The 13,900-nt window shown below is 45.1% G+C and overlaps 1 protein-coding gene across 1 annotated transcript in view; it reads left to right on the top strand.

Annotated features, from left to right (window-relative positions):
* LOC138471868 (ficolin-1-like) overlaps positions 1 to 13,900 on the top strand; it is a 507,702-nt gene that overhangs the window by 94,524 nt on the left and 399,278 nt on the right. The window contains exon 4 of the mRNA XM_069609727.1: positions 8,631 to 8,666. Within this exon, the coding sequence (XP_069465828.1) occupies positions 8,631 to 8,666 (36 nt within the window). The remainder of the gene's footprint in view (positions 1 to 8,630; positions 8,667 to 13,900) is intronic.

Below are 13,900 nucleotides of genomic sequence, written 5' to 3'. Positions count from 1 at the left end.
TGTCCACCGCATTGATAAATTCTAGATTAGATTATTGTAACAGCCTACTGTCCGGCACCATCGCTGCCAACATACAATCTTTGCTGGTGGCTCAAAATAATGCTGTGCGCATCGTCTTTAACCAATCGCGCTGCACTCACATTTCCACCTACAGAAAGAAGCTACATTGGCTTCCGGTAAAACACAGAATAACACATAAAGTGCTAACAATGACACACAAGTGTGTGTCCTTAAGCAGTCCCTTATATTTGTCAGAACGCTTCAAAGTCAAGACAACCAGCAGGAACCTTCGTTCCTCTACGGCTATAGTACTTGCTTCCCCCAGATTCAAAATCCCAAAATTTGGAGGTACCACTCTCGAGTTCCAGGGTCCTCTCCTATGGAATGGACTTCCACCTGCAATACGCCAGGTTCAAAACTACCCTCTTTTTAAAAGAGCTATAAAGACTCACCTTTTTAACATAGAATAATCTTACAACTTCTCCACACTTCCTCTGCTTCAGTCTTTTAATCTTTTGTTTGTCTTGTTTTCATTTTCTGTGCGCCCTGAGGCCCACGGGCATGTGGCGCGTAACAAGAATTAACCTGAATAAATAAATAAATAAATGCCACAACTGGACAGAAGAGACCCCACAGCTACACAGAAATCCTAACATTCAAGCCAACACACTACCACAGCATTGAAGATTATTTTGCAGCAGGAGGACTTCAGGGTCTGTAGCCAAATACCCAGTCAGTGGATTCCTTGTTGTGGTGACTGAAAACAAGAACTTGGAAGGTACTTTGCAGCAGGGATCGATAAAGAGGGCTCTAGGCAAAGGTTTCCCTTGCAGCTGAATGCGGTTCTGCGGATTTGGCGCCTTTTCAAGGAGCTCAGAAGAAGACAGAAAATCGCAGTTCAATTCGCATCGTTACAAAGGTCCAGCACTCTGTTGAGGGGACTTTTTGGACTTGTTTCTTGTCTTTCGAGATCCTCTAGGATGCCCATGAAGTTTCCGTGACATTCGGAATTCGGAAGACCGTGCACCGCACAGTGGCTGGATGTCCCAGGGTATTGGGGTATTGCAACAATGCAAGGTCACAGCAAGGTGTGGGATGGCTCAAAATGCAGGACTTCCTGAGTCTAGTGGGTCTCACTAGGCTCTGGGTAGAGGTCGTCGTTTTCGGAGTCCCCAGGTCGATTGGAAGGAAGGTTTACAGCAGGCTCTCTGGTCCCTGGAAATCGTTTCAGCCGCTTTTCCTTCATCATTCTTTTCAGTTTCGGGTCCAGTGGTCGACCTTTCTTCAGCTTCCAGGTTCACACTATTTATCAGGAACTACACCACAACCTCTCCATTCTCTCCCCACATTTTAAAAGAAGGGGCGGTCTGGTAGTCCAATCAGGACAGCCAGCCCCCCACTGGGATTTGTCCCCATTCAGGCAAGGTGTAAGACAAAGGGCTGTGGAGTTTTTTTTTGGACTCCTCCTTCGCTTCCTGCTCTCACAGACAGAATGGCACCTGGGTGGGGAGTCCAGGGGACTCCCACCGAAGATAAAAATCACACATAGAAATTTCCTGCCCTGGATGTCAGGGGAAGGAACAAGAAACGATAAGAATCACTAAAATGCCAAAAAAAGAAGACAGGGGCCATTTTGGTCAAATGAGCACCCTTAGGTGCTTTTGCTGAAGCTGTCAACACAGCCCGCGGTAAAGGTGCACCAAATTAATACAAGGTATCACTGCCACCAGCCATTGAAGGGAAGTTTGTCACTGTAACAGAATTGTTACAGTTTTAATGTGAAAGGGGATACATTGTATCTCCCCAGCACTCCACATAAGGTGGGGTGTGCTGGTTTCACTTAACAAAATATAAAAGGGATCAAAAGATCCTTTCTACCCTTGGGATCTGTAGTTCTCTCAAGGTTAGAAAAATAAAGTTAAAAGGGGAGCCGCTAGGGCAACCCATCAACAACAGGCACTTATTGCCAATAAGTTGTAAAAGAAGATAACTTTAAAAAGACACTATGGAGAGTCAAAAAATGACACCCATACAAAGAGTTACAGATTATGTGAGTGTGGAAAAAGGTTTCCACTCACTGAGGTATTAAGGAAAAATCCCACAAATAAAGGAAAGGGTTCTGGGGTTGACCCAGGTCAGGAAGATTTAGCAGTTCTGTGACAATCTTACCTAACACTCGTCCCCCCCAGACTAAGGAACAGGAGGATATAATCCTCAACTTGATGGATCTCTTGCTTCGAGTCGATTAAACTGTTTGCTGAGTCAACTAGCAATCATTTTGCAACCCTTTCTGTGATACTTCTTTTCATATTAGTTATCATTTGCAAACTATATGATCTACAAGTAGTGCTGGGCCATTTGCTCTAGTCTAATGTATAGGGGATCTGATTAAACAGTCCCTCAGAAGTTGTGACAACTTCTGAACGTACAATAGGATTTTTAAAAGGGTTCTTATGAAGAAACCCCTTAGACCTAGAGTGGTCTCCATGATTCCTCACCACCTCTCTCACAGGCGCAGGTTGGGTCTCAGGTATCCTAATTGGAGGGATTGTGGCAAAGCATTGTACATCCTTCCACTTCCTCTTAGATCTACTTTTACCTTGGTTAGGGGTTTCCCTTTTAACACAAGGATTTAGCAGGGGGTCTTCAGCAGACGATCCCACAATGTCAAGGGGTTTAGCCTTTGACATATATTTTCTGGATTTCCACCAGTTTTGAGGTTAACCGTCCTCAAAGGCATAGTTAGGTTTACAACTTGTCTATCCACCCCTTCCTCCGAAGTAGTGTGGGTCAAAGACTTGTTTTGGGCTCCCATTTCCCTATTAGTCTAGATTTAGAGTTGCCTTTTTTAGAGGTTTCCCTGCTAACATTAGGATTTACAGTAGGATTCTCTGTAGAGGATCCCACAGGTTTAGAGTTGGCTCTTGAAACAGAGACCCTAGCCTTGTCAGAACACCTATCCATCTCTCCTGTAGGAGTAGTTGAAGTTTGAGGCTTTTTATTAGAAGGCCTAGTAAGAAAGCTAGTCTTAGGTTTCTTATAACTCTTTTTGGTTTTCAGTCCTGGAAGTTTCATTCTGGGCACTCTGAACTAAAGGAGAAAACTCAATTCCTACCTTGGGGTCAAGAAAACTCCTTGTCCTCTTAGGTTTGTTGCAAACACCTAAGCTTTTTACATCCATCTGGATAACCTTCACTGTAAGTGGATTTTTAGGTGTATCCATGTTTAGAGTTTTTAGAACCACTTCCACTGTAAGTGGGTTTTCAAATGGTTCAGCCACTACAGGTTTTACTGAAGGGAGCTTTTTTTCTAAAGGACATACACCACACAGGGTGTGTGACATGTACACCAAGGTTCCTGTCAGCTTCAACAAAGTTTTTACACAGTGTTATAGATTGGACAGGAATTCTCAAGTTTCTATCCACAGGGCGAACCACTTCCACTCTAGGTGGGTTTTCAAGAGGTTGATTCACCACATTGTTAGCTGAAGGTGGGGTCACAGCAGTGACCTGGTTAATGGCATTACACCATATTGGTATTAGGACAGAAGTTTTTAAGTTTCTGGGAACTAGTGGAACCAATTCCACTACATGTGGTTTTTCAAGAGGCTCTATCACTTTAGCAGCAGCTAAAGGTTGGATCACATGAGTGATCTCTAGCTTTGTGGGCCTAGGGGTTTTATCCCTATATGAAGTTATGGGTGCTACACCCAGTGCCCTTCAGAGTGGCAGTAAATGCCTATAATCTCTAAGGAGGGGTCTCCCGAGGGGACCTCTCTCACTTCAAGGTTAAGAGCCTCAGCCTTTTTACAAGGGGGCTCAGATGAGCCTACAGCTACAGCTTTTCTGCTATACTCAGTATTGACAGATTTCTGAAGGGATGAGGAGATAGCACTTTTTGACCTCCCTCTATTCTCAGAGTCCATTACGGGGTTTAGATATGGAGAAGCTTTGTTCTTATATCTATCTATTAGAGCTTCTTTTACCCTATCCCAGTTACCTCTTTCTACTTCATGCAAATCCAAGAGCACTTGGTAGTCTCTCTTGGGACGTCTAAAAAGAACCCAGGGTATTCTATCACTCTCACACAGACCAAACCTTTTACAGGTGAGGTGAAACGTTTTCAGCCATTCAACAATGTCACACTTCATGGCGTACTGACTCACCAATTCTGGAAACCTGGAAGCTGTAGACACAGAAGACCTGGAAAAAGAAGAGGGGTCCAGAAAACTGTCTTCTACAGACATGTTATGATTTGTTCCTATTCAAATTGTTTTTCCACAGGTATTGTCTTATATCCAATTCCTTAGATATCTCAGAGCTCATGGTAGGCAGTAAGGTAGAGGCAGGAGATGAAGTGGGGGCGAACTAGCATCTTCCTCATCAGAACCCTCATATTCCTCCTCTGAGGAGCTTGGACAGCTGTCTAACCCTCAACATCCTCACACTGAGTAATATTGTTAGAAGTGGACACATGTTCACTTAAACCATGCATATGGTCCCATAACCTTTGTAATAATTCAAGCTTACTTCCTTTACAATTGAGGCCCTTCTCTTTACACAATGTGAACACATTTTTCATTTTAGCATAAGATAAGTGTAGTCATCAGGACTAAATCAGGCCATGGTGTTGGTTCTTGTGTTAAATACAATAAGTACACTTTACTTTGGCTAAACCAAACCTACTGGATGGTTTCCTTTGGGCACAAAGTATATCAATAATCAACTTAATGCAATCAACCTTTATCCCAGAGCATGCCACAGTGTTAGGACAGTTTTTCTGAAGTCCAACTAAGGGCTTAGTAAAACCATTCAACTGAGGTAGCACACGACTCCACTCTTAGTATAAGGCTGTACGACCTGAGTACATGGTAGTGCAGACAGAGCAGCCAGATTTATTTTAGGAGGGAGAGAGGGCTGTAGAATGAGTGCAAGTGAAATTGTAATACAAATGGTCCAAAGAAACACTGAAACTCTATTTATGTAACACATACTAACACATTATATGAAATCACAATATTAAAAAAACACAACACTGTACTTGAAGGAACACAGACTCAAGTATAGACCTTATTTGAAATATCGAACAGTAGTTCTAGGAACGTCAAAACCTTTTTATACACATTCAGTATAGGTCACACCTATTCTTGGGAAGTAAAAACCAATGGTTACTTTTCACAATTACATTCAGTAATGCAAAGGCAGTAGATCCTCCCAGTTGTATAGTGACTCTCAGTTCAAATCACATAATCAGTCAACTGGACAATATACTTTTTGTGAATAGTGGAACACTTATTGCAGGTGCAGTAAAAATCTTTAATTACTTTTGTGATAACACACAGTTATACTAGGTGAGTAAAACCTAAGGATATAATATTCAATTACAGATGCTTTTGAGATCAGTGAACTACAGATAGAGATCAGCAGTAACTCTTGTAACTTATTTTTGGATGGCACACAGCTAACACAAGGTAAGTAAAACCCATACACTTTTATATCTCACAAGCAGTCCAGGTTAGATCTTTGCCAGCTATAAGGATAACTGAAGTATGAATTATCAGGGACAGTTAGAACTACAGACTCTAGGTTAGATAGCACAGGGAAAGTAAACCCTAATGGTACACTTTGTCTGAATAACTCAGTTATTCTAGTTAGGCAACAACCTAATGGAGACTTATTCTGGGCAGGCTAGCAGCAAGTCAGGGCAAGCAAGACCCAGCTGGGGACACTCATACAATTATCCTCATAGGACTAATCTGGTGGTACCAACAGTTGGAGGACACTCACACAATTACCCTGCAGGAATAATCTGGTGAAACCAAAGCTATACTTTTGGGAAGAGGCACAACCTAATCACAGGAGAGTAAAATACCTTCATTAGACTGGCAAAACTTTTGCTAAGGAAGAATAGATGTTAACCATACTTTTAAGAATAGTCCATCACACATCCAAGGTAAGTAAGAACTTTTGTAACTGTTTACTCTTGGAGTTTTAGTTACCAACCAACTCTTAACAAGTAAGTAACTTTTAAACACTTCTTTTCTTTTCTAGGCAAAAGTACCAATCCCTTGAAAGTCTTTCCCTTATTCTTGGAGCATGAGTGTTCTCAGTGGCAGAAGGGGTTTCACTAGGACTAGTGACCAACAGGCAGTGTCAGGATAGGATGTTTAGTAGCAAAAGTCAGAATTCTTTATGAAATCTGGGCAAACAGGAAAGTACTTTACTTCTAAGTTAGAAGAGGGTCCAGGGGCTTCGCAGAAGACACCCTAGCAGGATTCTAGCAGTGGGACTGGGTACACTGAATGAGAGGCCTCCCCATCACAGAGGACACCCCACAGCTAGACAGAAATTCAAACTGACTTAAGGTAAGGACATATCCAAGCCAACACAGTACCTCGGCATTGAAGAAGATTTTGCAGCAGGAGGACTTCATGGTCTGCAGCCAAATACCCAGTTAGTGGATTCCTTGTCGTGGTGACTGAAAACAAGACCTTGGAAGGGACTTTGCAGCAGGGATCAATGAAGAGTGCTCTAGGCAAGGTTTCCCTCGTGGCTGAATGTGGTTCTGCTGAGTTGGCGCCTTTTCAAGGAGCACAGAAGAAGACAGAAAATCGTGGTGGAATTCTCATCATTACAAAGGTCCAGCACTCTGTTGAGGGGACTTTTTGGACTTGTTTCTTGTCTTTTCAGATCCACTAGGATGCCCATGAAGTTTCCGCAACATTCGGAATTTGGAAGACTGTGAACCTCACAGTGGCTCAAGGTCTCAGGGTATTGGGGTATTGCAACAACTCAAGTTCGCAGCAACGCATGGAATGGTTGAAAATGCAGGTCTTCTTGAGTCTAGTGGGTCTCCCCAGGTTCTGCATTGGGGTCATTGTTTTCGGAGTCTCCAGGTTGATTTTAAGGAAGGGCTACAGCAGGCTCCAGTTACACAGCAGGCTCTCTGGTCATTGGAAATCGTTTCAGCCGCTTTTCCTTCATCATCCTCTTTGGTTTTCATTCCAGTGGTCGGCTTTTCTTCAGCTTCCAGGTTTGCAGTATTGATCTGTAACTACAGCACAACCTCTGCATTCTGTCCCCGCATTTTACAAGACGGGGCGGTCTGATTGTCCCATCAGGACAGCAAACCCCCCAATGGGATCTGTTCCCATTCAGGCCAGGTGTAAGACAAAGGGCTGTTGGACTCCTCCCTCGCTTCCTGCCCTCACAGACAGACTGGAGCCTGGGCAGGGAGTCCAGGGGACTCCCGCCGAAGATAAAAGTGACACAAAGGAATTTCCTGCCCTAGATGTCAGGGGAAGGAACAAGAAACAACAAGAAACACTAGAATGGCGAAAAAAGAAGACAGGGACCATTTTGGTAAAATGAGTACCCTTAGGTGCCTTTGCTGCAGTTGTGAACACAGCCCGTGGTAAAGGTGCACCAAATTAATACAAGGTATCACTGCCACCAGCCATTGAAGGTAAGTTTGTCACTGTAACAGAATTGTTACAGTTTTAATGTGAAAGGAGATACATTGTGTCTCGCCAGCCCTCCACATAAGGTGGGGTGTGCTGGTTTCACTTAACAAAATGTAAAAGGGATCCAAAGATCCTTTCGACCCTTGGGAACTGTAGTTCTCTAAAGGTTAGCAAAAGAAAGTTAAAAGGGGAGCCCCTAGGGCAACCCAGCAACAACAGGCCCTTATTTGCGTGAAAAATGCAGATTTTCACACCTTTCTGCCCGAAAATCCCTGTTTGAAGTATGGGGATTTTCAGGCAGGAAGGTGCGCAAATCTGCATTTTTCACGCAAATAATTCCATGAATCAGGCAGTTTATAGTTCTGTGAAAACCTTGCCTAACATCACTGTTTACCTTTATTCCACCCCTTCTTTTCTCTCCTCTTTTCTCTATTTTTCTCCTGATTGTTTATAACTCCTGTTTTTGCTATAGATGTGCTGTACTTAATTAGCTTTTTATGTTTATTTGTTTACATATTTATTGCATCGCTAGTGTTTAGCAGTGCACAACAGAAGCATATGATTATAAACAATTCATTATCACTTAATGGTTATAAAGTGTCACAGACAGCTATTTTAAAAGATTTGAATTTGAAACGCTTGTCGCAACTTTAATTAAGTATTGCAGTGGCAGCTGGAAATCGGGTTTATGCTGGCTGCAGCAACAAGCATTGTGACATCACAACCAAGCTGTAATAACTGATTGCAGAGTGGTAGTCATACCTTTGTCCTATTTCAGGTCAGTGGTGATGTCACAACTAGCCTGTAATAAGAACATTGTTTCCAATCTTTTATACGGGTAATGCGGGCTGACATGTATTATAATATTATTTCCAATGGCTCTGGTGACTTTGTTGTGCTCCTCTACTGGACTCCAGCTGGCCAACATCTTTAATCCTCTCATCCCCATGAGGAAGCTTTAGTTATTTTCTGGAAAATATAATGAAGGGGTTAGACAGGGCATCCCTAAGAACATCCCTGCGGTTTCTCTAACTCATATGAAGTTGAAAAGAAACATGTGGGCAATTCTTATTGGGGCGTTAGGGATATCCACAGGGTGTGTACCCAGTGAAGAGAGCAAGAGATAAACAAGTGGGGAGACATTGAGATTTTTTGCTTTTCTCAACAGGGTCCAAAGGTGATACTGGAAGCAAAGGAGAAAGCGGTAAGAGTTTTTCAAATTCCCAAAGCACATGCCTACCAGTAAGTGTAATATCACTTGTAATTCAATGCTGAGACTGAATTCATGACATGCATTGATCAAGGACCTTGGTATGGATTTGCTGGTTTGCGTGTTTACCATGTCAGTGCTGGCAATCTATAACAGTGTCACACGTTGGATTTCTTCAAATACAGGCTGACCAATCAATAGTTATTTTCTATCTGATTCTGTGCCCAATGCTTTTGAAACATCAGTGAAGTACAAATGAGAATCCATTTAACTAATGTACCTTGTTGCTTAATGGGTAGTTTAGTGCTAAAGATGGAAAATTGACCACATTGTTATTGGGCTGAGCTCCCAAATGTTACATGTATTTACAAAACTTAAGTCTGCAAGTTAAATAGCCAACAGTGTTCTCTGCTCAGTTTGTGTTGACATTGGGCCTCATTACAAGTTTGGCGGTAGCCTTGCCAGTAAAACAAGCAGTCTGCCGCCAAACTTGTGAATTTTTTAGGCACATGGCAATGGGGAAATACAGGGCCATTACAACCCTGGCAGACCCTGTAGTTTTCCATTGCGAGGGGCCGGAAAGTTTTACTCCCCATTCCAGTAGGGCTCAATGGGGAGGCCGGATGCACCAGCACCATTCAGAATGGTGCTGGTGCATCCGACAAGCTCTGCTCGCGGGTGCTGGTATGCCCGAGCAGAACAAGTAGTTTGACGGTCCGGTAACTTGTAATGAGGCCGAATTGTGTGCTTATTGACCAACTGTCTCCATCCGAAACTTAATTTCACTTTCTACTTTCTACTTTCTGATAAATGGTTTTATGTGCCACATGAGCACACATTCAACTGCCATGCTCGTAGGGCCTCTTGTATCTTCCATGTTGATTGGTACATACCCATTTAACACAATGCCTCATTACGAGGCTGCCGCCGGTATTCATTATTTTCTGGCACCCAGAAAAGGGCAATTACCGGGACATTATGATCTTGCCGGACATGGTAATTGCCCTTTTCTGGGCGCCGGAAAAAATTCTTCCCCATTCCCATTTGAGCACCATAGACCTCAATGGGAATGGGGAAGGTGGTAGCATCATGTCCTGCTCGCGGGTGCCGGTACGGCCACCAGGTCAGACCTGGTGACTGCAAAGGCACCCACGAGCAGAACTCATAGTTTGGCGGTATGGTAACAACGCTACCATTGTTACTGTACCAGCAAACTCATAATGAGGTCGAGGTCCAATGAGTGAGCCTTCCTTCCTTCCTTCCTTCCTTCCTTCCTTCCTTCCTTCCTTCCTTCCTTCCTTCCTTCCTTCCTTCCTTCCTTCCTTCCTTCCTTCCTTCCTTCCTTCCTTCCTTCCTTCCTTCCTTCCTTCCTTCCTTCCTTCCTTCCTTCCTTCCTTCCTTCCTTCCTTCCTTCCTTCCTTCCTTCCTTCCTTCCTTCCTTCCTTCCTTCCTTCCTTCCTTCCTTCCTTCCTTCCTTCCTTCCTTCCTTCCTTCCTTCCTTCCTTCCTATCTGGGATGAGACCAGGTCGGGTGTACAATGGAGTATAGAAATTCTTAGAAGGTAGGGTGGCACATCTCACAGAGAGAGCCTCAAAGTCCACATCTACAGCTCTCTCATTTAGGAGAGATCTGCGCTCCCTGCGAGATAGATCGCTTCCCTCAACCTCCATCCTTTTAGAAGATTAATTCCAGAATTATACCAGCACTTCATATCTTTAGTAGCATTCTGCATAGATTCACACATAGCAATCCCAATATTTGGATTCATAGCGGAATTCAGTTAAACGTTCAAATACAATATAAAAAACGTCTGCTGTGCTTGCAATACTATACTAACAATCCCCAGCTCATGTCTCAGAATGCCGCCCCCCCCTGCTCTTTGCGGGAGGCCTGTGATCCTTCACAAGCCTGAGTTCAAAGATATATCCAAACAGCTGCGTGAAGCTGCCCCCCAAATCTCTGCACCATAAAGGACTGCTGTATTGACCTTGGACGCAAGGACCTTGAGGCACTTATCCAAGCGTTTCTTGCCAAACTTCTAATAGAAACTAAGAAGGCCCCTCAGGCCCAAAACTGCTTGCTTTGCTACTGCATTTATGTGGCTTTTCCAGCCTCCCCCTTTTGCAAACACCAAGCCCAAGTACGTATATTCTTCCACCAGCTCAATGGGCTGATTATCCAAAACCCATTTAAATGGTGGTTTCCTTTTACTGAAAACAAGTACCTTAGTTTTAAGAGTATTTAATTTAGGGCTGTGCTACATAAAATACTTATTGGAGTATTCTAAACTACGCAAAAGCCTGCCTGGAGTCAAATCCATGAGCACTGTGTCATCGGCATGTAATAATGCGCTAAATTTCTCGCCATTTGAAAGGGGCGGGATCAACCCTTGGGAAACCTCATGAGGATTAAAATCGGAACTAAATAATGAGAACAATAGTGGGGCCAATGGACACCCTTGTTTTACCCCTACATTTGTCATAAAGCCAACTGAATATTTATGAGTAACTGCACACCTCAGCCTGGCTGAGGTATTCTCATAAAGGAGGATAATTGATTGAAAAAGCCCTAATATGATCCCACTCCTCCTAAGCATTACCAAAAACAGATAACGATTCACAAAATCAAAAGCCTTCCTGAGATCCAAAAGGGCCACAAAAAGGCTATTTTCCTCCTTTTTGTATACTTCTCAGCGATTGTGTTTGACAGAAAACATTGATCGATCCTGGAGAAGCCCCCCAAAAAGTCTGCATGTGTATTCGGTAGCATGGCATTGTCTGATGCCCAGATGGGCTATTCTACCAGAATTGTACGAGCATGCTCTCGAGCCACTCATACACCCAGCACTATTTGATCCTTATTTTATAATACTCAACATCTGCCTTGGAATCCCAATGCATTTATTAGCAGTGCTGCCTCTCTCTCTGAAGATAGTCTATACATAATAGACGAACATGCATCCATATTAGTGCAAACATTTTGGGGTCGATTCATGGAACAAACGTGCGCCGAAAATCCCAGCGCAAGCAGGCGCAAGGAGGCGCAAGCGTGAGAAATCAAGCGCACGTGCACGCGTGCGATACAAGGAAGGCGCTGCGCTAGTTTCCCGCTGGTTGTGCGCCAAATCCATGCATGTCGCACACGGGCACACACATCATCAAACGGCGTGCGCTACGCGCACAGCAAAAGTGCACATATGCACATATACAAGCATGTGAACGACCCGTATTCATGGATTCGAATACGGGAAACCCGCGCACGGCAAAAGACGTGCACAGGCGTCAACGCGTCCGCCACACGAAGGCAGGTGGAAGCATCCCCGTGCACAGTATAAAAGTGCGCGCAAACAACAAACACGTATATACAGCTACGATGAATGCCCCATTTGTCGCAGCACTGATCGTGGGACACCGCAGGAGGAGGATAATAGCCAGGGCACGCATTTACTCACCACGGACAAGCCTTTTTGGGATGCCTGACGACCAGGTCTACGGCAGGTATAGGTTTCCACCCCACATCATCCTAGACCTGGTCAGGGAGTGGAAAGATGACCTTATATCCCCCACCCTTTGCTCCCAAGCATTGAGCCCCTTGGAGAAGTTGCTCAATGTCCTGCATTTTCTGGCCACTGGGTCATTTCAGCAGACCACTGCCATAGTGGGGGGGGTCTCACAGGCCACGCAGTCACGCTGCCTACACCAGGTCTTGGCAACCATGACAGCGCGCCCCTCAGTCCGCAGGCACATATACATGCCCAGAACACCCGCAGAAAGGCAGGCCGTGGTCCTGGATTTTTACAGGGTGGCACACTTCCCCAAAGTGCTCGGTGCCATAGATTGCACCCATGTGGCCCTACGTCCACCTAGGGCCACTGAGCACATCTACCGAAACCGCAAGCACTGGCATTCCATCAACGTACAGGTGGTATACGATGCAAAGGGAATCATCACCTCTGTCCATGTAAACTACCCTGGCTCCACCCATGACAGTTTCATATACAGAATGTCCGCCCTGAGCCGGGCCCTGGAAGCTGGGCAGCATGGTGAAACATGGCTCCTAGGTGAGTACAAATGCCTGTGCACATGCATGCAAGTCACACACAGACAAATACCCAAACCCTAATAATCTCAACTATTATCACCTCCCCAGGGGACAGTGCCTACCCTCTGAGCAACCACATGATGATGCCAACCCGGAACCCCACCACACCACCCCAGGTAAGATACAACGAGGCCCATATTGCAACCAGGGCCATAGTGGAGTGCACATTCGGAGTGCTCAAGTCACGCTTCCGCTCCCTTGACCGCTCTGGCGGGCAGCTACTCTATGCACCCCCAGTAGTGTGCAGGATCATTGTGGCAGCATGTGTCCTGCACAATGTTGCAACACGGCAGGGCGTACCGGTGGACATGGTGGTGCCCCCACATCTCCAACCACAGGCACAGGTGCTGCCCATGGGAGGGGATAGGGCACGTGGCGAGGAAGCCCGGGCCCAGCTTGTGGCCACATTTTTCACCTAAACTCCCATCCCTGCGGAGTGCACACAGGCCTGGCACATACCAGGTGACAATCGATGATGACAAAGAGACAGTCAACTGTCACAACCTTACCACACTGAGATTGTTGCCATGGAAGTGCCACATTGTGTGCATCCCTAGCTACTTAAACACAAGCTATCCTGTGTGACCAAAAGGCACACATATGATATATGATATGATATGATATGGCATTTGTAACGCGCCTATACACAAGTGTTGCAAGGCGCAACGAGGCAGGGAGGGGGGTACAAGGGAAGACAGACAACGATCCTACTAGGCCAGGTGTCACTTAGATCGCGCAAGTGCAGGGTTAGGTGGAAGGGAAAAGTGCAAGGGGAAGGGGGGGTGGAGTGCAGTACAGGGTAAGTAGAATAAAAAATAAAAAATATAGGCCAGCAGGTGGCAAGTGCAAAGGTAAGTGCAGACAAGTGCTGGGAAGGGGGGGCTTTAGGGATACAGAGACAGTCCCGCAGTGCAGGGGTTGCCAGGGAGGCAGTGCAAGTGGAGAGTGGCTGGGCCAGGGACCGAGGTCAGTGAGACAGGCCCAGTTGCAGATTCAGTGCAGTTTCAGTGAAGAAATTTGCAAGGGAGAGGGAGAGAGAAAGCAGAAGCAAAGAAGAAGGTGTTGAGGTGCTTCCTTTTGTTTCAGGGAGGCAGGAAGGCCGTTCCAGATGAGGCCCCTGCCGCGGA

Source organism: Ambystoma mexicanum, chromosome 8 (assembly GCF_040938575.1).
Source record: "Ambystoma mexicanum isolate Mex_15411 chromosome 8, UKY_AmexF1_1, whole genome shotgun sequence".
NCBI classification, from domain to species: domain Eukaryota; kingdom Metazoa; phylum Chordata; class Amphibia; order Caudata; family Ambystomatidae; genus Ambystoma; species Ambystoma mexicanum.
This window is presented reverse-complemented; position numbering and strand designations above follow the sequence as displayed.